Genomic DNA, 27658 nt, shown 5'->3' with positions numbered 1-27658 from the left:
AGAAGGATCCAAGTTTGGTGAGGGTAATCTAGCAACCTCAGCTTAGCGTTAATCTCGTAGGTACACACGGGTGGAGAATAGGTCCACATATACAGAGAGCTAAACACGTAAGCAAGTTCCTAAGAGTAAGTATTTATATAGGAAGATAAGATGATGAAAATGTAATAAATACTGAATGTAATATTGCTGTAGATTAAAATGCTGTACAGAAAATTTACAGATTTAACTTAAACATCTATAACATTTTAGCTTTAGGGATCGATAAAGCCCCTAAGTAACCCAACTAAGTCTTAACTTCTTCTTTCCCTACTGTCCTTTCTGAGACTAAACAGTTCCATTCTTTGCAGCTCAGCAGCAGTTCAGAGCTAGCAGTTTCCCTTGACTACTGCTAAATTCTCTTAAGGACCCACTCCCAATCTACTTGAGAAAGTCCCACTCTCTTCAACTGAACAGGATCAGGACTAACATATTAAGGCATAAATTCTGCTCACAAACAGACATGCAAACTTTTTCAAGTCGTCAAAACTCATCTGGAAATCTTTCAAAGAAAGATTTTTCATATGCAATTGATTCCCACTTCTGACTTAGGGGTAGAGAAGAAGTATCCAGAGAACATTTCTTCTAGTAGTCCCTTAATATTTATTATTCTCTCAAAGCACAAAAATATATAAACCCAGTCACACAGGGACAAACTCTATTCTACATTTTCATCAGTGATCAGAAAGTAAATATAATATTAGTGTTGATAAACCTTAGGATGATACACAGACAACAGTAAATAATGAGAAGGAGTCAGCAGTTGTAAACAACAATCTTTATTTCTTGCTAACATGGGCCCACTCTAACAAAATGAATTTTAATAGAGTCTAATTGCAAAGCTGTAATATTCAGATATAAGGAATGAAGGGCAGACCTACAGAATAGGAACTGAATCTTTGAAGCTATGCTTCTAAAAAGTGTTTCAATATGAGCTCACAGTCTGATTTTGTAGCAAAAAAGAACCAATGCAGGCCTTGGATTAAAAAAAGATCTATGGAATACAAGAAGAGAGGATTTACTGCTGTCTATGGCATTAGTAAAGCCAACACCAGAATTTAATCTACCATTATGGTGTCCATAGTTAAAAAAGGATACTGAAAAAAACTGAGACTATGATTCAAGTACAGGAGAAAATTCTTTTTGTAGAGACACAAACAGTTGTTTACCATATCCACAAGAAGACTGAGAAGTGGTTTGATTATGGTGAACAAGTAGCTACATAAGGAGAAAATACCAGTTACAAAAGGGCTGATTAACTTATTAGAGAAGTATGTAACAAGAGACTATGACTGGAACTTGAAGCCAAACAAATTCAAATTGGAAACAGTCGCACAAAGTGAAGATGATTAACAACTGGAACATGCTACCAAGGGAAGCACTGGATTTCCCGATCACATATCAAGATTGGATGCCCCCCTGGAAGACATTCTATAGCCAATATTCTTCTTTATCTTTGGCACTTCCTCACAGTCAAGGATGACAATCTTCCACAACTGTCTTATACGTGAGTCTGAAGATGACTGACGAGGCTGAACCGGGATCGACAGGCTTTGCTACAACTCAGGCACATGTTCCCATGTGGGCTGGGTGGCTCTGGATTCTTGATTCGATCAGCAACACGGTGTTTCTGCTGCTCCTGCTTTTCCATCTCCTATTGTCATTGTAAGGTTTCAAAGTGCTATGATCCTTGCAGCAGACACTCCCTCCATTTGGGGTGGTCCTGGGCAGTAGTGTCCCACAAGTTGATGTCAATGATGCCTTTTAAGTTGGCTTTGAGGATGTCCTTGAAGGACTTTCTCTGCCCTCCCCTTGAGCATACATCTTGACTGAGCTGGGAAAATAAAACTTGTTTCAGGAGTCTGGAGTTGGACATTTGGATGATGTGGCCAGCTCAGCAAAGTTGATGTTGAATGATCATTGCCTCAATGCTCATCGTGTTTGCTTGCAAGAGGACACCAATATTGGTGCATCTGTCTTTCTGCTGCATTCAAAGGATCTTCCACAGGCAGCGCTGATGGTACTTTTGTCTAACAACTTGAGGTGTCTCCTCTATGTTGTCCATGGCTCAGCTAAATACAGTAAGGTGGGAATCACAACTGCTTGATAAACCATGAGCTTGGTCTCAGCTCTGAGTTACAATTGTCAACATCTCCTCAGGTGTCCAAAGGCTGCACTTACATATTTGAGGTGATGTCAGTGTTCTGCAAGAGATGGCTTCTGAAGAACAGGAAATACTCAACGTATGTCAGAGTCTCACTGTGAATCTAAATTACTGGAGCCAGGGACTGCTCGTTGAGAACTTGTTAACGGAGGACCTTAGTCCTCTGAATGTTAAGCATCAGTCCCATGTTCTTGTATGCCTTGGTATGCTTTGACAACTGCTTGAAAGTCTGCATCTAAGTGAGCACACACGACAGCATCATCAGTGTACTGGAGCTTGATGATTGAGGTTGGGGTGGTTTTGGTTCTGGTTCGAAGTCAGCTAAAATTAAACAGCTTACCATTAATTCAGTAGTTTAGCTCCACTCTGACTGGAAGCTTGTTGGTGTTCAGATGTAGCTTCGTGGTAAGGAATACCAAGAAGAATGTTGGAGCCTTCCTTAACTCCCATCTTAACCTCAAAGGGATCTGTCATAGATCCATTACTGAGAACCACGCTCAAATACCATCATGGAACAGACAGAATTCTAAACTACATTTTAATCAAGCATGGGATATTTGGTCTCAATAAAGAGGTAAAACAGTGAAATTCAGTGGCCTGTCATATAATGGAGGTTAAACTATTATCCTAGTACAGTTTTAAACTCAATGGATGCAAATTGCACTTTGTTAAAGAGATTTTTTTCCCCAACTGGATAAAAGGAAGCTATATAAAAATAAAGAGTGAAAGGAAAAAATAAAATAAAATGCTTACTGATTCACATATCATGATCTGTATAAAACTATACAAATGTATACAGTTCATATTAACAAAAAAATCCCAGTGACTGAAAAAAGAATCCAAAAATACAGAGCCATGCAACATATTTCTGTCACAGTTACCAGCATCACTCTGGGTCACATACGTAGCTTCTGGAAGTATATATCTGGATATTTAAGGGAGGAAAAAGGACATAAGGGCCTAAAATGTGACTTGGTGATCCAACTCCCCTTCCTGCCTACAACATAATTTGATGCCTAACACTGGGGACTGAACTCCACAGGCATCTCCCCATTTGGCTTTAAAAGTTTTGTGTGAAAGGGAATAATACCTCTCTGCATAGGCCTGTCTTGAGAAGGCTGAGTAGCCCAATGCCTAGCTGATGGTTAAGCCTAAGAGCCATGGTTAAGGCTCTTATCTATACAGAGATAAAAGCCTCATCTCTGCCCATGGTTTGCCCTTAGACGCTTGATTTGGGAAGCATTCTTGGTGATCATCTAATACACATTAACAGAACTGGGCCCTCACAGAATTCGGTTGCAGTTGGTGCCTTCTTTCCAAACACAGCAGGAGATGGCCCCTCTGGCCACCTTGTGCAGAACAGCCTAGTGGTTGAAGCACTCGCCCAAGAAGCAGAGAACACATTTCAACTTCATCACCTCTCTGAGAGATTCGAGCCCACATCTCCCACATCACAGGCAAGTCCCATAACCACTTGGCTATAGGGTAGGGTGCTCTTGACCCCTGATGAGGCTGTGTCACTGTGTGAAAATTACTTCAATGATCTCTGAGCCAGAAAGACAGGGCAAGAGAAAGACTGACTAGTTATCTAGTGTTTACAGCACTCAGTTGGGAGGGAGAAGGCCTGGGTTCTAATCATTGCTACCAGGACTGTTGCTGTACTGTTTCCAAAACCCGTTTAACGTAATGTGCATAAACAGACCTAGAAGAGAAGACCAGTGCCCAAAGCACTAGGAATTACTGACCAGTCAAGCTTTGTTTCAATATCTGGGAAGCTACTAGTACAAATTAGAACACAATCAAGTTGTAAATACCTGGAGGAAGAAAGGGTGACCACTAGCAGTCAGCAAGGACTTGTTAGAAAGAAATCATACCAAACTCAGTTTCCTTCTTCGACAGGTAACCAGTTTGGTGGACAAGGCAGCGGCAGTGGACAAACCATTTTGGACATCAGAGACATCGGAGGTTTCAAGTGGGGCTCCACAGGGGTCCGTCTTCCATCCAACGCTACTGAACATTCTAATTACCGTATTTACTGGAACCCAAAACAAAATTGGAGAGAGGGGGAAGCGGGCAGGGAGGGCAAAGTGCAGGAAGACAAAGGCAGGGGTTTGGCCCCTTTCCCTTCCACAGCTCTTGGGGGGCAGAAGAGTGGGGAGAGAAATCTAAAATGAACTTTTACTAATTAGATTATACACAAGGAAAATTACAGCAAATGTATAATTTTCTATGCATATAATCTAATTATTGAAGGGGTCATCTTAAATTTGAAGTCATCCTGGATTTGAATAAATACAGTAATGACCTGGAAGCAGGGAGAGAGGGCATTCTGACCAAGTTTGCAAGTGACAAACTGGCAGGGGCTGTAAACACTTTGGAGGATAGGAGTGGAACTCAAAAGGACCTTGATAAATTAGAGACCTGGGCTAGAGACAACAAAAGGAAATTCAGCAAAGACAAATGCAAGGTTCTATTTTTAGGGAAGAAACAGCAATTGAAAAAACTGGAGGGCGGGGGGGAGAATTACCTGACTTGGCAGTATAATTGTGATGCAGATACAAAAAAAAGGAAATGAAATTTTGAGCTGCATTAGCAGAAGCCCTGTATATAAGATACAGGAGGTGATCATATCACTCGACTTGGCATTGGTTAGGTCCAAGTTGGAGTACTGTCTCTCGTTCTGGGCTCTGCATTTTAGGGAGGATGTAGAGAAATCAGAGACAATCTACAGGTGAGTAGCAAGGAGGATACAGCAGCTGAAATGCAAGCTGTATGATGAACTATTAAGACAACTAGATGTATCTAGTTTGGAAAAAAGATTAAAAGAGAGACATAGTAGCAATTTTCAAATATCTGAAAGTCTGCCATAACAATTGTTCTACTTGTTAGAGAGGGCAGGGCATGAAGCAAGGGATTCAATGGCAGCAAAGCATATTTAGATTTTTTTTTTAATGTCCTTATTGTCAGAACAGTTGAACTTTAAAACAAGCTGCTTGGGGAAGTCGTGGAATCTCTTTCACTGGATATTTTTGGAGAAAAAAAAAGCATCAATCTGATGTAGGGAATTGGATTGGATTTTATGATTCATATAAAGTTCAGCAGCATAAAATGCTTGCAAAGAAAGTGAAGTCAAGATTCTACTTAGAACCTGCCAAGAGTGCTCAAGAACAGTTTCCCTGTTACTTTCAAAACTCAGTGAACTTTAATTGAACAGAGGAAGCCTTCAAAGGAGTAAGAGAGAAGTCTGACCATCTTCTGGACACTGCTGTGCTGAGCAGCAACCTGTTCATTTATGTGGTTCAACCTAGAATACTGGTAACTGCAAATATAAACTCTTCCCTTTTTCACTCACATTCTTCTAAGGCAATGTGAATTAAAAGGACATGTGTTATTATTCTCTAATTAAACTTTACTCACTAGTTTATGGTATTTTGTGGAGCATACATTACATTAATCTTTTTAATAAGAAATATCTGAACCTCTCTATTCCATATCAGCAATGGAGATCTCATAGCAAGTTAATTAAATTTGAAAATTAGCAACCTAAACAGGAAGACACATCTACCACAAAAGAAATCTGTAAATGCATTTTGTCAAATGTGTTTTATAGCTCTAATATATAATGGTAGTATAGTACCATATATAATACTAACAAGTATTGTGCATTTTATTTTATAAAAAGAATTAAATCTTAAAACATGAAGGGTCTGCCCTATGGCATCCACAATTAAACTGTTTTTGAAAGATGGGGAGCGAACACAACTTGTTGCAGTTTATATGGTTCAGTAAAGTGGATGACAAAGGGCTTACTGTAGGGGCACATCCTATCACCAGTACCCAGGTTTTTCAGGTGACTGCAGGAGTTTACTAGGTAGATTGAGATCCTGCATTACCATCTGTTCATTAGGATTTCCTTTTGCCACCAATGGAGGACCATACAGATAATGCTAGGTTCAATATCAGGATCCAGCATCACTGATACACTGCCACTGCTTTCTTATCTCCCATTTGAGTTTGGATGCTTTAACTTTCAGTGGATCCTGACCTGCAGTAAGGCATGTACATTATACAGCTACTAAAAAGTGTGTCCCACAGAGAACATAGAAATCAATAAGGCACATTCTAAAGTTTACACAGCAGTACAGTAGTTACAATGTGACAACAAATCCTTTCATGGCTAATTGTTTCATGAAGTATTAATTTAACTTTGAAATTATTTAACATTGTAAAGGACTTTACCATGAGGACAAGCAACAGTTACACCATTTTCTTTCTTTCTTACCTCTACCACAGTTTTCCTGGCAGCTTTGCACATTGGTTGGTTGAAGTTTCTTGCAGTCTTCCTGTTATTGGAAAAGAAGGAAAAATATAAACATTAAATTGCCAGTAGAAGTAAAAATATGAGTATATGGCACTCCAAACTAACCTACACTTACATTTGCCTGTAATGGCATAGTATTTTTTGTCAGACCCTTATATGGATAAAGTGGCTGAGAGAGAGAGAGAGAGAGAGAGAGAGAACGAACGAACAGTATTATGGGACACTTTGCATGCTTTTTAAAAATATGTGCTAGTTTTTGCAATTAAATATTTACTGCTAAATTCATTTATTAAGCTATTCAAAGCCAGTAGCAGCAGCAACAGCATTCATTCTTTCCTATTACTCCAATACATGTTGCATTATTCCAAATGTACATTCATTGCTGCACAGAGATCCACCATGAACTGTGTAAACTATATCTCATACATACCTTTAATGTGGCATGCAACATTTATGCTAGCACTCACCATGGGAAAAAATGGTGAGTGCTAGCATAAATGCATTCTTCTTTACTAACAACATCTCTTCTATGACAGTTCTGGTAGGCTCTATCCAAATGTGTGCTACGTGTTCCAAATGTTCTTATGTACTAACTTGTCACATGGAAAAATGCCGTCTAGGAAGTAAAATGAATCAACAATCCATTCATATTTGACAAGTCAAGCTTTGAACCCAGAACTTAAAGGAAACAAAATGTCATGTGACCAATTTCAGTCCTTACACCTAAAACACTACATTTAAAAAAACCCAAACTATTTCTTTACAGAATTTAGGTTCATAATATGATAAGTAAGTGCTACTTTCTATTACAGCTGGTCAGCATTTCTTCAACTCTTTCTTTTTGTTAAAAGCAAAACATTCTGCATAAACATCAGTTCTGATGAAAATTTCATCAAGAAGGGTCCAACAGAAATTAAGTTAAAACTGGGGGGGAGGAGGGGGGGGTGCGAGAGAGAGAGAGAGAGACTGTCTCTTGCCCAATGATTATTAATTATTCATACAAAAGTAGAACAGCTCCCACAGAGAGCTGGAAAGAGTCCAGTGAAAAATGACGGACATTATTAGAGGTCTGATAAACATGGCTTATCTGATAACCATCTTCAAATGCCTGAAAGGCAATTATAGAGAAGACGGAGATAAGAGTCTTTTCCACAGCCACAGGGGACAGGACAAGGAGCAACGGTCTCAAGTTTCAGCAAAGGAAATTTAGATTGGAAATTAGGCGGAACTTACTAACTATGAGGGTTGTTAAGCATTGGAACAGGCTACCTAGAGAAGTTATGGACTCTCCATCCCTGGAAATTTTCAAGAGCAAATTAGATGGACACTTGGCTGGGCTGGTTTATAAACCGTTCCTTCTCCCCAAGTAAAGCCTTTACAATGGGACAATCATTCCTTCAGCAGAGATCTGGGCTAAATGACTTTATCAGGTCCCTTCTAGATCTTTTCCTGGAAGGCATCTCATGTACATTTTCCTACGACCCCATGAAAAGAGACCAATTAGCAGGGATCCTGGTTTTCTCCGATTTAAAAAAATCCCCAATTTTTTATTTAAAAAGTAACTCCAATTCCACATTTTTCAGTGATTTAAATGAAACACCACTAATATATATTAGTGAAACTGGGGTTACTTTTTTTAACCAAAAATTGGGGATTTTTTTAAATCAGAGAAAACCAGGATCCCTGCTGATTAGAGCTTTGCAATTTAGACCACTTGCCAGAAGTGTGGGGGGCCTGAGGTTCAAGTCCTACCTCTAAAGTCAGGCAGAGCAACATAGTACTAAAGGCCCTAGAAGTCCTCGGCTGCCTCCACTTCATCCATTCCTATCTGTTGCATGTCAACATCCTCCTGTCGTCCACATTTAATTCTGTAGGTCTGACATTACAACATCTAGCCATCTTCGTCTTGGCTGTCCAGGAGGCTGTCGCCCTTCCAGCACCACAAGGAGCCCTTTCTTTGGTGTCTAGATGGCTTCAAGTCTTTTGACATAGCCCAGACACTATAGTCATGCTCTAATTTCCTGCATCAGGGTTCGGTGTCTGCACAATTGATATAACTCATTATTGGGGCTTGTATGCCATTCTTCTGTTATGCGATCATACTGTGCACCAAAGATTTTCTGTAAAATCTTTCTTTCAAAACAATCTAGTATTATTTTGTTTCCTTTTGGGAGAACCCAGGTCTGACTGCCGTAGTTTATACATAGATTGACTATGGACTTGAAATGTAATTTTCTTTGGGATAAGCTTGACAGGAGCTTGTGCAAAGCAAAATAGGCTCTACTTCCTGCTTCTATTCTTCCTTTAATTTCTTTATTTTACCATCATGTGCTATGATAGAACCTAAATATTTGAAGTGGGTCACTTGTTTAAAATGCATGTCATTTATTTTTACATGAGGCCCCTAGTTTACTGCTGTCCTATTTACCAGCAAACACTGTTTTATCCATGTTCACTTGTAGTCCAATTCTCTTTGCTACATTTGTTAGTTGAGTATGCAGAGCTTCTACATCATTCATATTTTTACTTATGAGAGGTCTATCATCAGCATGTGTAAGGACTTTATGTTCTCTGTTCAGGGAACTCCTCCCCTCATATATGCTCCTGATTACTTTTTCCAGTGCCAGGTTGAATAGCAGCAGAGACAGACCAACTCCCTGTCTAAATCCAATTCAATTGAGAAGAAGTCTGATTTTCTTTCACTGTTTCGGATTTGTTTCTTGATTCATACATACAAACTTTATTGAATTCAATTAGTTTGTTGGAAATTCCTAATTCAACTACGATGGCCTCACAACTCTTTCTAGAGGTCTATGAACAGAATACATTCTGTGGCACAGCAAAGAAATTAAAGACTTACAGGGTTTTTTTTCTTTTGTTGTTTGTTTTGTTTTTACAAAATTGAGTTACTTTCTGGGTATCCTTACTTCCCAGCTTATATCTTCTTATCCTCCCACAAGCGTTGTCCAATGCACATCACTAGCTTTTTCACCATGAGGAGCTTTGGGCCAACACTGCCACCTCCTGGTTTCCATGTTTTGGCAAGTGCCAAGCACTGAGCACTTTCATGCTAGTTTCTAATGCAGGAAAACAATGGGATAAAAACATCTGAAAACTTACATGGAGGTGTGGAAACTGTTTTATTCATAGTAAGCAGAAAATATAAGACCTCCAGGGGAGTCTAAAGGAGGAAATAACACATTTTTCTTTTAATCTCCCCTGGGATTGTTGGGTTTTTTTTTGTTTGTTTTTAAAAAATATAAGAGAGAGCGTGCACAGAAAAGGATTTAAGTAAAAATTCCTTTCTCAGTACACGACTACAAGAACATAAATTACTAATCACGGTGAGAGGAAAATATATCCCTAAAACTAGCCAGAATTAAAAAAATCAAGTAAGACACGGAAAACATTTTCGTGCTAAATGCACACTTAATTTTTGAGCTTTACCATAGATAATAAAAAGCAATCCAATTAAAACATGTCATCTAAAAAACTCTAAAAACAAACTATCATCAGGGAATAAATACTAAAATTATTAGATGGTATGTTCAAAAATTATCAAATAGTTGTGTGTTCATTGAGGCCTTGATTATATTACTTTCATATCCCCAGCTGGTACATCACTTGTAAGTGCATTTATTGCAACTGAATATGAATGCCCTGTAAGTGACATTTACAAGCATGCTTGAGTACAAGTGTGCTTTTAAAAATAAACAAATGGTAACATCAACAGGCTTTCTGCACAAACACTTTTTGCAATTGAAGTTCATATGCATCTCTTTAGTGGGAGACTTGCTGCTCCTCTGGGCTCTTTAGTTATGAGCATAAACATTTTCTGAAGTTGAAGGACCTAAAAGCAGCATTCTTCAGAAGTTGCTGTTATGGTTATGTTTACACTGCAGTCATAAATGTGACTTGCAGCATGGCACCATGATTTTCTCATTACCTCGGATGCTGCTAGCAATATAGCTGTAGCAGCATAGCTTTCAGCACAGGTTAACTCTCCTTGTCACTTCACAAGATATAACAACCTATACTGAGCTCAGTGCTGCTGTGACTAGAATGTTACTGGTACCCAAACTATCCAGGGTATCTCTACAGTACTCTGCATTTACTCCTATGGCTAGTGTGTAGGCATACCTTAATTGCTGAACTTCCAACATCCTTATGCTGAGAAAAATATAAAAGCTCCACTTTCTGAAGTATATTAGTAGTGAAAGCATCTTCCTTCCTTTTCCTTAATTTATAGCTCATAATATCTAGTATGTATAAATATACTGTAAATTGTCCAAAGTAGTGCATCACTGATGAGGCAGTCTAGGTAATGAGTAATCTGTAGGCAACTCCTGCCAGCTTAAATCAACACTAAATCTATTCATTTAGGAATCCAAACCAAACTCAAGCCATTCCAACAATATTCACCTTGAAGGTGCCTGAAACAAGACACTTGCGGACTAGAGTAGTGCCAGCCAAGCTACATCCAGTATGTACACACTAACATTCACGTTCAGGAATATACCACACAATGGGCTAAAATTCACAAGTGACAAACCTACTGTTGATTTTGATTGGTTTACAGACAGGCTTATATGAGAAGGGCCTGCAGTAGCAGGAGGCAAGACTTCATAACACCAGAAGGTCCCTTCCAGTCCAATGCAAAAGACATTTGTGCTGATGCAAAGACATCACAACTCTGCTTGAAGAATTACTACAGGTGGAGTCCAGAAGAGCACCAGTACTGAGTGGTACTGGCTAAAGAGATGGTGGATACTCCATCTAATCTAGACCTACTAATGAACTTACAACTAGGGCTGTGCAAAACGGAAGCATTTTGTTTCAACCAGCGTTTAGACACACCAGTGTTTTGTTTCAACTTCTGTTTCGAGTTGAAACGACTATTGCGTTTCATTTCATCGAAATGGTTTGCCGTTTCAACCCTGTTTCACCCATAGGATATAATGGGGAAGGTTGAAACAGGCTATAACTTTGTCATTTCGAGCCATATTTGGATGAAACTTGCAGAAATTGTAGCTGATTCTGAGGGTATGATGCATGCAAAGCTTCAAGAAGACAGGTGCAGGGGGTTTGGAGAAACTGCACCCCAAAATCTTGAGAGCAAAACTCATGTCACATGTATGTGTTAAGCCACAGTGGGGACAAAACTGCAGGTGTGGTAGCTCCTGCTGAGGCCATGAAGCCTGTCATGTTTCAAGGTGATAGGTGCAGGGGGTTCAAAGAAACTGCACCCCAAATTCCTGAAAGCAAAACTTGTGTAACGTGTATGTGTTAGGACACAGTGGGGTCAAAACTGCAAGCTTGCTAGCCCCTGCTGAAGCCACGAAGCCTGCCAAGTTTCAAGAAGATCAGTGCAGACGTTCAGGGGAACTGCACTCCAAATTCTTGAAAGCAAAACTCATGTCATGTGTATGTGTTAAGCCACCGGGGGGTGGGGGGGCGGGGGGGGTGTCAAAACTGCAGGGGTGATAACCTCTGCTGAGGCCACAAAGCCTGCCAAATTTCAAGGTGATAGGTGTGGGGGCTTGGAGGGAACTGCACCTCAAGCTGCTGACATCATGGTCATCATGAGTGACCTGAAATTTCCAGACAACTGCTGGGAAGAGCAGTCAGCCAGGTCTGACTACTCATGTAGGTTCCTAGCCAAGATACAGGACCTCCATCTAACCCAAGAGGTGCACAGCCCCACCAGGGGAGACGCCTTGTTGGATCTGGTCCTGGCCACGGGTGACGATCTGGTGAGGGGTCTGCAGGTGCTCGACCACCTGGGCGACAGTGATCATCGCCTGCTGGAATTCACCATCCAGCACAAGGTGGCAAAGACCTACAGCAAGGCAGCAGCCCTGGACTTCGAGAGGGTGGATTTCAATGAGGTAAGGCAAATAGTCAGGGAGGCACTGAGTTCCCAGAGGGGAGAGAAGTCGGGTGTCCAGGAACAGTGGTTGTTACTTAAGGAGACGATACTCCAAGCTCAAAGGGATGTAATCCCAACACCGATCAAAGGGGGCAAGAGGGCGCAAAAGCCCCCATGGCTCACCAAAAGCATACGGAAACATCTCCTAGCTAAAAAGGTGGCATACGCCCAATGGAAGGGTGGGCCCATCACCAGGGAGGACACCCGGTGGGTGGCGAATTGGCTAGAGGGTCGCACCCAAAGAGTCGTGGTGGATGGGTCGGTCTCGACCTGGAAGGGTGTGGGCAGTGGGGTCCCGCAGGGCTCGGTCCTTGGACCGATACTCTTTAATGTCTTCATCAGTGACTTGGACGAGGGAGTCAAATGTACTCTGTCCAAGTTTGCAGATGACACAAAGCTATGGGGAGAAGTGGGCACGCCGGAGGGCAGGGAACAGCTGCAGGCAGACCTGGATAGGTTGGACAAGTGGGCAGAAAACAACAGGATGCAGTTCAACAAGGAGAAATGCAAAGTGCTGCACCTAGGGAGGAAAAATGTCCAGCACACCTACTGCCTAGGAAATGACCTGCTGGGTGGCACAGAGGTGGAAAGGGATCTTGGAGTCCTAGTGGACTCCAAGATGAACATGAGCCGGCAGTGTGACGAAGCCATCAGAAAAGCCAATGGCACTTTATCGTGCATCAGCAGATGCATGACGAATAGGTCCAGGGAGGTGATACTTCCCCTCTATCGGGCACTGGTCAGACCGCAGTTGGAGTACTGCGTGCAATTCTGGGCACCACACTTCAAGAAGGATGCGGATAACCTGGAGAGGGTCCAGAGAAGGGCAACTTGTATGGTCAAGGGCCTGCAGACCAAGCCCTACGAGGAGAGACTAGAGAAACGACCTTTTCAGCCTCCACAAGAGAAGGTTGAGAGGCGACCTTGTGGCTGCCTTTAAGTTCATCACGGGGGCACAGAAGGGAATTGGTGAGTATTTATTCACCAAGGCGCCCCCGGGGGTTACAAGAAATAATGGCCACAAGCTAGCAGAGAGCAGATTTAGATTAGACATTAGGAAGAACTTCTTCACAGTTCGAGTGGCCAAGGTCTGGAACAGGTTCCCAAGGGAGGTGGTGCTCTCCCCTACCCTGGGGGTCTTCAAGAGGAGGCTAGATGAGTATCTAGCTGGGGTCATCTAGACCCAGCACTCTTTCCTGCTTATGCAGGGGGTCGGACTCGATGATCTATTGAGGTCCCTTCCGACCCTAACATCTGTGAATCTATACCTCGGTTGCTTGGGGCTGTAGGGGGGCGGTCAGGAAGGCCAAAGCGGAGATGGAACTGGGACTAGGTACCCAGGTCAAGGACAACAAGAAGTCCTTTTTTAAATACACAGGAGGTAAAAAGAAGGTACCGGGTAATGTGGGACCTCTGCAGGACACGCAAGGAAATCTGGTCATCGCACCAGACAGCAAAGCTAATCTATTTAACAATTTCTTTGCCTCCATTTTTCTGAGCAGGGACTGGGTGCGGAGCCCAGAACTGGATGCAGGACTCCAGCTGCGGTCTCACCAGTGCTGAGAAGAGCCGAATAGAGCAGGAGAATCACTTCTTTGCAATGGTTTTGCTGGAGATGCATCAATTGATGCATGCCAGTGTATTGTTGGCCCTGCTGGCTAGAGCATTGCACTGCCGGCTCCTGTTCATACTGTGGTCAATTGCTACCCTCAGGTCTTGGTGACAAGTGATGGGGTATCTTCAGTCCTGCTGCCTGATGAGAGGCAGTAGTTGCACAAGCCCCCATGTCATGAGTTTTGCCTGTCAGCAGCTAAGGGTGCAGGGCCCAGAACCCTCCTGCCCCTCTCTCCTTGAAGGCTGGCAGGCTTAGTGGCTGCCAGGCCTGCAGTAGTTTCATCTCCCCTGTGCCCCAAGACAGACTCAGTTGCACAAGCACCCATGTCACGAGTTTTGTCTGTCAGCAGCCAGAGGTGCAGGGCCCCAGAACCCCTGCACCAATCTCCTCAACATCTGGCAGGCTTCATGGCCGCAGCAGGGGCTACCATCCCTGCAGTTTTCACCCTGCTGTGCCTTAACACACAGTGTCACCCATGTCACAAGTTTTTATTGTCTGAAGCTAGAGATGCAGTTTCCCCCAAACCCCTGTACTTATCTCCTTGAAACCTGGCAGACTTCATGGCCTCAGCAGGGTCTAGCATGCCTGAAGCTTTGACCCTGCTGTGGCTTAACACATACATGTGACATGAGTTTTGCCTTCAGACTTTTGGGGTGCAGTTTTTCTGAACCCCCCCGCACCTATCTCCTTGAAACATGGCAGGCTTTGTGGCCTCAGTAGGGACTAGAATTCCTGTAGTTTTGACCATGATGTGGCTTAACACATATACATGACACAAGTTTGGCTCTCAAGACCTTGGGGTGCAGTTTCTCCGAACCTCCTGCATCTATCTTCTTGAAACTTAACATGCTTTATGCCCTTAGAATGGGGCTATCAGTCCTGCAAGTTTCATCCAAATCTGGCCAGAAATGACAAAGTTATAGGCTGTTTTGACCTTCCCCATTATAGCCTATGGGCGAAACGTTGAAACAGTGTCAAAATGGCGAAACGTTTTGACTTACCTCATTTTGTTTCGAGGCTGTTTTGACCATATCCGTTTCATTTCAATTTTGCTGTTTCGACCTCGAAACAGGTCGAAACAGTGTCGAAACAAAACTGGTGGCAAAATTTCACACAGCCCTACTTGCAACAGTAGAGCTCCTGTTGAATTCCACTGAAGTTGCTCACCCAAACAATGGAGCCTAGTTCCAAGGCAAAATCATCTTATTCAGGCACTTATCATAGCTGGCTCAGTAAAGGTAATTTAAATCTCCCTGTAACAGTATGAATGACCCCGAACTAAGGGATGGGTTTTTGGTTCTCCTTAAAGGTATCAAAAATATTTTGGTTACATTACCTTGGTTAAGTGCACTTTCCTTGAGAGTGACAGCTATTAGAACAGCCCTCTTGTTAGGCTGTTTGTCCAGGGGTCAGTATAAATTTATTTGGAGATAATGCAGCTATGGAGGTCCATATCAAACAAAAATTTGGCAGGGCAGAGAAATAAGCTTTATCCAATAAATTCTGTGCTTCTGAAAGACCTGTTGCAGTTCAATCATACGCTTCTCGGCTAGAATCTATCAGTGAAATAGATGTATTTCTGTGTATAGATGAGGCTAGAAGACCACATTGATTCCTTCTGTTCTTAAACATTGAAGACATATACCTTAAACCCATTTATTGAAGTGAAAACCTAAAGGTTTTCACCTGATCCTTTAGTAGGAAAGTAACTAAGAGCCTTGCTGGATTGCTTCATTCCAGCTACTGCAAGAAGGTGGCAAAGACTTGGGATATACACTACATATGCCACCCCCCACCAAAGCATGGTAAAATGACAAGAAAACAACTCCTATAGTTCAAGTCATGGGCAGTACCAGCAAGACTTCAGCTCAGTTGGTCACATCAGAATACTGCAAAATGATAAACAGTAGGTTATCTAGTAGGACTGTCCAGCTGGCAAGTTCCACTGTCTCAAAGTCTATCATGATTTCCTCTCTCTACTTTTCCAATGGGCTATACACATTTATTAAACAGTCTACCTATGGTACAATTGCTGTATGTCCTTATTCATTGGTGACCATGTCTTCCATAAAGGAGAGATCGCCATTAGCTCTGAATTAAGTTACTTCATTTGGTAAATTCACTAACTGGATGCTTAAGTGACTTCCACTGAACTGAAGCATTCCTAGTATTCATGAGACTTCAGGAATATGGGGGTAGAAGAAGGAAGCTGAGTGAAAGTGAGAGGGAAGAAGAGAGGCAGAGGGTGATGCAACTGAAAAGTGGGGGCCAACCTTTTTGGCCAGTGCCCCACAAATTAGCTCCAGAACCTCCCTAAGTGTCCTTCTCCTCCCTGATCTGTTACTCTGCTCTCTACTCTCTGCCCTGTGTGCTCCCTACCCAAATTTGCTTCTCTCCTTTCTGCTCTTAGCCCTGTGCTTCCTGCCTAGTCTGCTGCTCTTTCTGTTTCCTGCCCTATCTTCCACTGTGGTCCCTTCCCCCTCCTCAATCTACTACATGCCACACACAGAGGTTGTTTGTGCTGCCCCTGACATGCATATCACAGGTTGGCCACACCTGCAAAAATATGGTTATCAACAAGGAGACAATGGGAGAATGTGGAAAAAGAAAAGGAGAATACAGCAGGTATATGACTGTGTAGAAAGGGTGAAAATGTCAGGGAAAAAATGAGTATAAGGAAGCACATATGGATCAGAACAGAGATGGAAATGTCAGGGAGAATAGGGACAAAAAACAGGTGGGTGAAACAGAATGACAGTTTCTACATCCCAGGGTCTGAAGAGGGGCAAATGAACAGCCAAATTAGGAAGCCAGTGTTTCTTTGTAAGTGAACATGTAAGATTCCATTTTCAAACAGAAATAGTGACATCTTCACCGAAAGGTTGAATACCAGCAATCAGACAACGTGATTCTTTTTCTTCTTTTCTTTCTCAAGAATGTTATGACAAACCTCTAGGGAGAGCAACACCCCTTTCTGAAACCCCAGTTCCTTCAATACTTAAAAAAGTGAATCACTTAGTTTGATACTTTCTTATAATAAATTGCTGTTAGCTGCCACACCGCTTACCTTTCCTTCTGACAGCAGCAAAACAAACAAAAAAACCTGCTGTTAAAGTGCATCTCTCCACTAAAATCTCTGGGGAAAACCAAAGCAGGAACCTAGCACCTGCTAGGTTTTGCACCGGTCTCAGACTGTGACTAAAGTTGTGTTCTAGAGCTTTATAAGGGGACCCAGGCCAGTTTCATCACTGTACCAACTTATGAACTTTTCATTAAAGGATGGTTTTCACTGAATGTAAATGCTTGGTCTAAAACTACTGAAGTCAACAGAAGTTGAACCACTGTCTTCAGTGTGGGGCAGAATGAAGCTTCTATTTAACTATCTGCATCGCACATTAATAGCAGCTGGCTATTATTTCCACATATGTGAATGTCCCCAACATGCTATCCTTCAGAAAAATAGAAATCAGACCTTAACCCCAGAACAGCAGTGTGCCCAGAATGCTATTATATTTCTCTGTAACCACTAATGGCTTTCATCTGCTCTGCCTCCTTTTTAACCTCAATTTTTATTTCACAGCTGCATTTGTATTCTCCAGGGTCATTAATATAAGCAATTATAGCCTGCCATCTTATAGCATTGTAATTTGGCAGTAGAGCAAGGAACCAGGATTAAAAGTGAAGCCAGTAAAATATTCTTTTCCCATCAAACAGGAGATAGGATTCCATTTTCCTTTCATGATCCAAACCATAAGAGAAGCTTTCCTGCTGACTCCTTGGTTACTGTGGTAATAAGCAAGCTGTACCTGAAGATGATGTTTCCTGCACGATCGGCCTTCCACGCCTTTACAAGTGCAAAATCACCTGTAATTGACTTCTCCATAATATAATGACGGCCATCAAATTCTCTCACCTGTAGGGAAAAATAATGCACTATTAAGATGCGGGTTTAATCAGACAGACTAATTAGATACTGCTTACTGCATCTGACTTATTTTTCAGGCAATTCAATTTAAAATTTCTTTTGTGTCTATGTGAGTTTTTGGCTGAAAGACTGGAATTCAAGTGGATGATGGCAGAGAAGCATAAGGAGGCAACAATTTGATTTTATAATTGTTTATATCTTCCTTGGTTAGATAAATAAAACCAGAATCAAGGACTTGTTCCTGCTGCACCACCTACTGGAACTCAGGATGTATTGTTCATCGAGCACTCCACTGCAAACACAAAGTGAGACTGCTCTAGTGCTGAAATAATATGTACCAACTGCATGTGCACACTGGGTAAAATTCACCCACTGAGTGAGGACCCATGCAAGGTCTATGTACCTTTTTAGGAGCAGCATTTCTACACTGATGCAGAGGGTTGTACCAGATGACCCCTGTAGTCCCTTCCAACCTTATGATTTAAGTCTCTTTGTGAAGGTTATATTGACACCCCACCATCACGCAGGCACTTTTAGACAGGGCTATATTCAGCTGCTGTCCTCAGAACCTGTATTTCCTGCTTCTCATAGAGCTCTGTTTGTAACTGAGAAACAAACAAGAATCAATTACTTTAAAAGATCCATCAAATGTGATACATTTGTAGGCAGAAACTTTCCGCAGCTGTATTTATCAAGGCACCAGCTCTTCAGAATTATGGCCAAGCTGCAAACAGTGGAATCAACTGAAGCAAAGCAGAACACTGTGGGTGCATTAAAGGTAGAAACCAAAGTCCAGCTCTGGTAAGTTTATCTCTAGATTTAATAAAACACATCTGTTTTCTCTTCAGAATTGTTTAATGATGCTCAAGGCAAAACTCTTGGAAAGAGATTAGGAAGCTAGAAGAAATGAGTCTCACTGGAAATCATATTAATCACCAGAGACTAGGCATTTATGCATTAGAGTATTTCTGTTTGAATTTGTCGATTACTGAGGCCCAGAAACAAAAGGTGCTGGACCTTGCTAAATCCTTAGAAGTTTGGATTATTTCAAGTTACCCAGGCTGAACTGTGTTCCTGTGTACATGAAGAAAATGCAAAGATAAAAGTTTTGAACTGTTTCTCAAGCATTGCCATTATATTCAAAACAGTTGAGACAACTCAGCAAGCCTGCATTTGTACTGTCTTTAATAATATGTAAGCATACCCCTGCATAATGAAAAAGACTTTGGGCTCCTAACAGTTTAAACAAAGGGTATGGAGGTTGAAGTGATCCTGGATTGGAATCTTACTGCTTGTAATGAGTGATCCACAGAAGATGGCATAATTCTGGACAAAGGAGAGGAATTTGAGCTGCCTAACACTGAAAATCCCACACTCAAAACTAAGTCAAAGAGTGGTTCCCTACCTTGTGAGAGAGAGATGCTAATCAATTGTCTACATTAAGCAATGATACTCATACTAGGGCTCCCAACCCACAGGCTGCTATTCAAATTACCACCTGCAATTCTTTTTTTAGGCATGCCTTTCATGATGGGTGCAAAGCTCTGTGTTTGGAACAGAATAACTGCATGCACAAATACAAACTGTGGAATGATGGGCTAGGCAGAAAAGGAGCCAGGGGTTACAGAGAACCATAAAACTAAATGAGACAACAGTGAGTTCTTATTGCAAAAAACTAAAAAAATGCTAACAGCATACTGGTTTGTATTAACAGGAGTTAAGGGAAAGGGAAATGATTCTTCCACTGGCGAGGCCACACTTGAAGCACTATGTTCACTTTTGGGAACCACAATTCAAGAAAGATGCAGGCAGATAGAAAAGAATCCAGTGGACAGGAACAAAAATGATTAGGCCTCAGACAAATGATTTATGAGGAAAGATTGAAAGAGCTAGGAATATTAATCTGGAGAAGAAAAGACTAAAAGAGAATTTCAGGTACCGGAAAGGTGATTATAAAGGATAGATATATTGTTTATGATAAAGTTGTGCATGGTTTTATATACATATACACATTACAATTTTGTTTTGCATTTAAAAAAAAATCAATAAAAAAGAGGATAGAAATCACCTTTTTTGTGGCTGTGGGAACAGGACAAAAAGAACTAACCTCAAACTGCAGCAGAGGAAATTTAGGCTGGAGATTAGGAAGAACTTTCTGACTATGAAAGTGATCAGTCACTGGAACAGGCTGGAAGGGACCTCAGAAGATCATTGAGTCCAGCCCCCCCCCGAAAGGCAAGAAGTCAGCTGGGGTCATAGGACCCCAGCAAGATAAGCATCCAATTTTCTCTTGAAGGTGTTAAATGTAGGTGCTTGAACCACCTCCAGTGGCAGGCTATTCCAGACCTTGAGGGCTCAGACAGTAAAGAAATTCTTCCTTATGTCCAGCCAGAAACAGTCCTGAAGGAGTTTATAACCGTTTGACCTCGTTATCCCTTGGGGCGCTCTGTTGAACAAACGTTCTCCCAGATCCTGGTTAACACACCTGATAAACTTGTAGGTGGCCATCAGATCACCCCTGAGCCTGCACTTTTCCAGGCTAAAGAACCCCATAGCTCTCAGCCTGTCATTGTAAGGTCTGTTTTCCTGACCCCTGATCAAGCGCGTGGCTCTTCTCTGGACTCTCTCAAGCTTCTCCACATCCTTTTTGAATTGTGGGGCCCAAAACTGGATGCAGTACTCCAGCTGTGGCCTCACCAAGGCCAAGTACAAGGGGAGAATGATGTCCCGGGATTTGCTTGAGAAGCATCTATGGATGCAACCCAGTGTTTTGCTCACTTTACTAGCCACAACATCACATTGAAGGCTCGTGTTCATCTTGTGGTCAATGATGACCCCCCAAGTCCCCTTCATCTCCAGTGCTAACCAGCGTAGCACTGCCGAACCTATAAGGATGCTGCAGGTTTTCCCTCCCAAGGTGGAGAACCTTGCATTTTTCGGTGTTAAACACCATCAGGTTCTCATCCGCCCATTTCCTGAGCCTATCAAGGTCAGTCTGGGTCATCCTCCTGTCCTCAGATGTGGATGCTTTACCCCAGAGTTTGGTATCATTGGCAAACTTGGCCTGTCCGCTTCTGATACCAATGTCTACATCGTTAATGAAGATGTTGAACAAAATAGGTCCAAAGACAGAGCCTTGAGGGACCCCACTGGTCACAGGGCACCACAATGATTGACTTCCATCCACCACCACCCTCTGGGTCTGACCACGGAGCTAATTTCCCAGCCAGCGGATCATGGTGGACTCAAGGCCACAGTTAGCCAGATTTCCCAAGAGGTGATAACGGGATACCAGATCAAAGGCTTTTTTAAAGTCAAGATATACGACATCAATCTCTTCCCCCTTATCCAGGTGATAGGTCACCTGGTCATAAAAGGAAATGAGATTGGTCAAGCAAGACCTACCCACAACAAACCCATGCTGGCTATCCCTTAGGATGTTGCCACTGGTCAGTCTGTTAAGAATGGCCTCTTTGATAATCTTTTCTAAGACTTTCCCGAGGATAGAGGTCAGGCTGATGGGCCTGTAGTTTGCCGGATCCACTTTCCTCCCTTTCTTGAAGATAGGCACCGCATTGGCCTTCTTCCAATCTTCAGGCACTTCAGAGTGCCAGGAGTTCTTGAAGATCCGTGCCAGGGACTGAGCTATGATGCTTGCCAGTTCCTTGAGTACCCTGGGGTGTAAACTGTCAGGGCCGGCTGACTTGAAGGTGTCCAGGCTGTCAAGGTGTTCCTTCACGAGATCAGCATTGATGGAAGGTAAGGAATCTCTCTCACCTGGGCCTTCCCATCCCATAATGGGCAGGGGCATCCCATGGGACTGGTGAAAGACCGACACAAAGTACCCATTTAGCAGGTTGGGTTTTTCCTGGGCATCGGTTGTCAGTTGTCCCATCTGGTTTAGCAGGGGTCCAACGTTTCCCTTGCTTTTCCTCTGGCTCCCCACTATCTAAAAAAGGACTTCTTATTGTCCTTGATACTAGTGGCCAGTCGGAGTTCAGTCGCAGCCTTGGCTTTCCTCGTTTGCTCCCTGCAGGTCCAGACCAGTGCTGCACATTCCTCCTTGGAGGTGGATCCCGTCCTCCATCCTTTGTGGGTCTTTCTTTTAAGACGCAGGAGGTCCGCTAGTTCCTTGCTGAGCCAAGGGGGCTGCTGTGCCCTTTTCCTGCCTTTCCTCCGAGATGGAATAGCCTTAACTTGTGCATCTAGGATTGCTCCCTTAAAGAACAACCACTCTTCCTGTACTCCCCTCTCCTTGAGGTCGAGGTCCCTAGGGCCTCACCGACAAGCCTCCTGAGCTTGTCAAAGTCAGCATTTCTGAAGTCAAGGACTTCTGCATTGCTGACTGACTTGCCAGCTTTATGGTGGATGGTGAAGGTGTCAAAGTGGTCGCTCATGGTCACTGTCACCCAGTTTCCTTTCGATCGTTAGGTGGCTGATTAGGTCATCCCCAGCTGCCAGTACCAGGTCGAGCAGCGCTTTACCTCTCATTGGCCTGTAGATTTCTTGTGTCAGATGGAGCTCATCCATGCATGAAAGGAAGCTTTGCAACCACTCGGATTTGGCCGAGCGCTCTTCCCATGAGATGTCTGGTTAGTTGAAGTCTCCCACGACAACCGTGGACCGGGAGCATACGGCCTCAGCCAATTCCCTGGTGAACTCCTGGTCAAGCTTCTGACTTTGGTGTCTACTACAGACCTCCCACCATTGTGTTTCCTGTGCTGTGTTCCCCACAGATTTTAACCTAGAGGGTCTCCAGTTGTCCACCCTAATCACCAATACTGGCTTGCAGGGATGCGTAGCTCTCCTTGACATAGAGAGCTACATCCGCTCCTTTAGTCCACTCGATCCCTCCTGTACAGGGTATAGCCATCTATACCTGTGGCCCAGTCATGGGTGGAATCCCACCAGGTCTCCGTTTGGGGGTTTGGCCAGAGTGCTGAAAAACCCCACAATGCCTACCTTGGAAGGTGCCAGAGTGCCAGCATACCAGAAAAACAAAATGAGGGCAGGGGGTACATGTCAGGATGCCCTGCTTGTTCCCCTTGCCCCCCACTGAAAGCCCCTGCCCCCCAGCCCAGGCTCTGTGGCTGTCAGCAGCAAACATCCTCTCTCACCTTGCCCTGGCCCCAGCCGCAGCTGCCTCCCAGCCCCAGACCTGGCCCCGGGCTCCAGGGAGGCAGCACATACCAACGATGCTCCCTACACCACTTCTGCAAAGCAGCGCTGGAACCCCACGTGGCAGGGCACAGCAGAGGGGCACAGAAAGCTGCCTGCTCCAAGCTCCCCGCTACCCTGCCACACTTCCCGTGTGCACGGGAGCAGCATGGGCAGCAGCACAGGGTTGTGCCCCTTGCTGCTGCCTCTACCTGCTGGGGAAGTGTGGCCAGAGAGGTGGGGAGCTGGAAGCAGGCAGCTTTCTGCACCCCCCACCGTGCCCTGCTGCACCGGATTCCAACGCTGCTTTGCCCGGGCTCCGTGGCTATCAGCAGCTACCCAGAGCCAGGGCTGGCTGCAGCCAGGAGGCTACAAACAGCTGCTGCCCTCCCGCTCTGGCCCCAGCCCCGGGCTCAGAGAAGGCAGCAGGTGCCAGCACTGAACCCATTGCGGCCGGGAGGCAGCAGCTGTCTGTAGCCTCCTGGCTGCAGCCGACCCCGGCTCTGGGTAGCTGCTGATAGCCACGGAGCCTGGGCTGCTCCCAGCAGGGCTTGCAGCATCCCAGCTGCCTGCTGGCAGCAGCCTGGGCTCCCGGCTGGCAGCAGTTACCCAGAGCTGGGGCCTGCTGAAGCCGGGAAGCTGCAAACAGCTGCTGCCTCCCCAGTCCCAATGCGTGCCGGGGAAAATGGCCTCGCGTGCCATGCTTGGCACGCATGCTGGGTGTTGCCAACACCCGGTCTAAACTGATCTTGAAAATTTCCATGGATAAAGAGATTCCACAACCCCTCTAGGTAGCCTATTTCAATGTTTAACCAACCATCTTCTCTAACATATCCTACTGTATGCCCTAGACCTGAATGTCAAGTAAAATTCTTCCATCATACACTTGTTTTCATTTAGCACAGCTGCATATCTCTGCTTCCTTTAATTCATAAGGAAAAAGATGAATCCCTCCAGCCTCTTAAGCAGCTTTGTTCTATTTTTAACATATATATTTTCACTAGCTTTTAAACTGAAGCTGCTAGAATAGGCTTAATTTGCTGTGATAGTAAATATCTAAGCATAATCTAATTGAAGAAAGTGACACTGTAAATATTGTCACTTTGACAGAAGAAATATTCTAACTCTAACAAAATTATTAATTAAGATTTGTTTAAACACAATATTTGTTTAAACTTGAAGTCATTTTGTGGTACTTTAAGTTCATCTTCTTAAACCTTCAAATTAAAAGGCAAACCATAATTTAGTAATTTAGCTGGCAACTTGTTCTTAGTCTTAGCACCTTTCATGACTATAGGTTTGATCAGTTCAGCTCTTCTAACCTCATCATCCTAAACATTGATGTTTCTCGTTAATGTCTTGTTTATCCAAAATCATCATTAGCACATGTAATCAATCCAATTACAGTTAATAGATTTTGTTCACAGACACTGAGGGAAGTTCTGTGATGATGATTAAGCACAAACAACAAGTAGAAAAAAAATCCCTGCATAAAGCCTATAAAATGTGCAACATAAATATACACCAGGGAAAAGGGGTAGTGCTTGTAACATGATCACACTAGATCTGCATACTCTGTTATCCCTCATGTATTCCTGCTGCATCACTTAGGATAGATTCCTATTTTACTTTCTGCACCTAAATCAGGAGTGTCAAAGATATAGCCCACAGTTTAGATCTGCCTCATGGAGCCCTATCAGCTAGCTCGCGTTGCTGCCTATGGGTTTTAGACTGGACCCACATACTACATGCACTGCACCAGACTGGCGCACACACTGCAGAGCCAGAACTAGCCAGTGGGACTGACCTGGCCCCTTACTACTAATCCAACTCATGGGTTTGATACTACTGGCCTAAATGGCACATATGCAGCCACATAACTGCAGGTTTTGGTACCTAGGGACAGTTTTGGAATGTATTTCACTCTACAGCAAAATAACATTGTCTGTGTGCTTGCATCTGTCATGTGTGGTGGTGGTAGCAGAGGTACTCCTTCCCCAGGTTTTAGCCCAATAGTGGTTATGGCACTACTCCAAGGACCAGGAGCCTCAGGTTGTAGGCCCCCTTTGCCCAGAGAGGACTGGAACCTCTATCTCCTACTCCCCAAAGTGCTCTAACCTCCAGGCCACCAGTTAGATGTTACCCAGGGCCTCCTCTTGAAACGGACTCACCGCACCCTGCACTTAATATTTGTCAGATAAAATGGATAAACAATACTAGGGAAATTTCTCTTCCATCGGGGGCAGAATCCAGATCCCTCTCCAACCTAGTACAGCATCCATCTCATTAAGCCACATACTCTCTGACTTGTTTTCTTCTTTCTGACCCATCTATCTCCCCCTCTTTACTGCCCAGTGGGCCAGCTTCAAGAATTTTTTTGTAAGAGTAAAACAGACATTGAAGCATAGTCCCACATTTATACAGAGTTGTCATGACTCTGGCAGATACAAGTCTTCCAAGGATTCTGAGATAATATGAGATAACCTCTGAGACACCGTAAGTAGCCAGCTAAGCTGTCCCATGGATAAAAATGCTGGGTCCTGGCTCTGCCTCATCTTTATCCTTTGGTCAAAGAGCTAGTCCCTAACATTAGGTACAGATGCACAGCTGGAGGTAGATAAAAGCAAACCTTTTCCTTCCTTCTTCAGTTGACAACTCCCAGACCCATCCATTCTTATATAGTACATTTATTATGTCCCAGGTCTTGCTTCTATAGAGTTCTTGGTATTTACATTAGTATCTGAATGGGGGAAAAAAAACACCTGGAAAAGACTGATACCACTTAAATTACACTTTAAGATCTAGCCACACAATAACCTCCCTTTTAACTTCTTATCTAAGTAAATCAATTCTTTAATGTTGCATATCACATCTTTAGAAATCAGAGAAAGGATGCAACTAAAAACAAGTGCTGTGGTGACCAGACATCAGCTGACAGCCAGAACATATTATCCAGGTGTAGAAACAAGATGCATAATGTGGAAGAAAGCTGGAGTATCCAAAATTCTGATAATAAAAAGCAAGCTCTGAAAGGGAATGGAGGGAAGAAAGAGCAAAAAACTCACTTATGGGGCTCAGTGAGGAGCTGCTTAAAGATCTGAGCTTAATTAAATGAATCAGGTACTGAACATGGTCATGGAACAAGATAACCAAATAAAAACATTCAATAACTTGTTGAAGGAGGTGAAAAAAACCAGAATAGGTTGCTAACGGTAGCCAAAAAGGTCAAGGACAGTAAGAAAAGCTTCGTTCAAGGGAGAAGAGAAATAGTAAAGAGGAAGTAGGCCACTTAATAAACTGAAGATGGACACTTAAAATATCATGGTGATAAATTCTATGTAGAAACAAAGAGTAAATTACTGGCTGCACAAAAATTTACATGCAAAAGAAAGAAGAGGACGCTAGCCTGCACAATTAAGACATCCTTTTAAAAAGAGCTACATAAAAAGCAGCAAATACTTCAAAAATAGCATTGCCTTAGCTCTAATGAGGTTGCATAACCTTTATTAGGGCAAAGTATTATCTCTGCTATAACCAAATGAGCATTCAGTAGCAGTAATATTAGCCACTTACTGTTTGTGGATGCTTCCTTTTCTTCAGATTTTCTCTGATTTCCATACACAGGTCCTGTTTCTCAATTTAAAACATTATGCATTTCACTTCTTCATGATTTTGACGACTTATAATAACAAACCATATTTCCAACTATAGACACCTGTGGGCAATATCTGACCATGATATACCTTGAAAAATGTGCTGCCTTTTCTGATTTCATCTAGTTATCAGGCTAGACACAGTGAAGCTAAGATTGGCTTGGGGGAGCTGATATTTCTATTTCTGCTGTGAACTTGGAAGGAGTTCAGACTCCTAGCATGAAGGTTTTCTTACAGTGGAATAGCTTCTTACCTCTCTTGGATGACTGGCAATGGCAACAGTGCCATCTGTGTTGTATTTGATAGGTGCTCCTCCTTCCTGCACCAGTGTCCCATACCCCGTACTTGTAAAAAACGCTGGAATTCCTGCCCCTCCTGCACGGATGCGCTCTGCCAGGGTGCCCTAGAGGAGAACAAGCAGATAACAGACTTCAGTTTGATTTCCCCAAAAGAGCAAATATATTATGCAGTTTGTGCACACTTTCTTTGGTCTTGCAACTTGGGGCTTTTCTTATTTTTTTTCCACTAACTAACATGATCAAAAGTCATTCAGTCAATTTTCTCCTTTTTTTATTCTCTTCTGCTGATGTGGTATAGCATTTGGCAATAAAACCCACCAGTTACTCAATAGCGTATTGTAGTCAAACTCCCTGCTCAGTCTCAGGCTCTAGCTCTTTGTTATATCTTATTTGCCCCTTGTTTGGATACCTCTTTCCTGGATAATTAGTTACAGTCATCCATTCTGTATCATCTTCCTCATACCCCACTTGGCTGCCTAAAAGTTGTCCTTTATATCAACCTATAAATTTGCTTCATCTCGTCTTCAAACTCTGATACTCTAGAACAGGGATGGTGAGT

The 27658-nt window shown here is 43.0% G+C and overlaps 1 protein-coding gene across 2 annotated transcripts in view; it reads right to left on the bottom strand.

Annotated features, from left to right (window-relative positions):
- Positions 1–27658, bottom strand: part of OXCT1 (3-oxoacid CoA-transferase 1) — a 147792-nt gene that overhangs the window by 86323 nt on the left and 33811 nt on the right. For both annotated transcript variants that reach the window (XM_019496003.2, XM_006274734.4), the window contains exons 5-7: positions 27054–27203; positions 17872–17978; positions 6483–6543 (exon numbers count right to left, since the gene is read on the bottom strand). In XM_019496003.2, the coding sequence (XP_019351548.2) occupies positions 6483–6543; positions 17872–17978; positions 27054–27203 (318 nt within the window). The remainder of the gene's footprint in view (positions 1–6482; positions 6544–17871; positions 17979–27053; positions 27204–27658) is intronic.

Source organism: Alligator mississippiensis, chromosome 3 (assembly GCF_030867095.1).
Source record: "Alligator mississippiensis isolate rAllMis1 chromosome 3, rAllMis1, whole genome shotgun sequence".
NCBI lineage: Eukaryota > Metazoa > Chordata > Crocodylia > Alligatoridae > Alligator > Alligator mississippiensis.
This window is presented reverse-complemented; position numbering and strand designations above follow the sequence as displayed.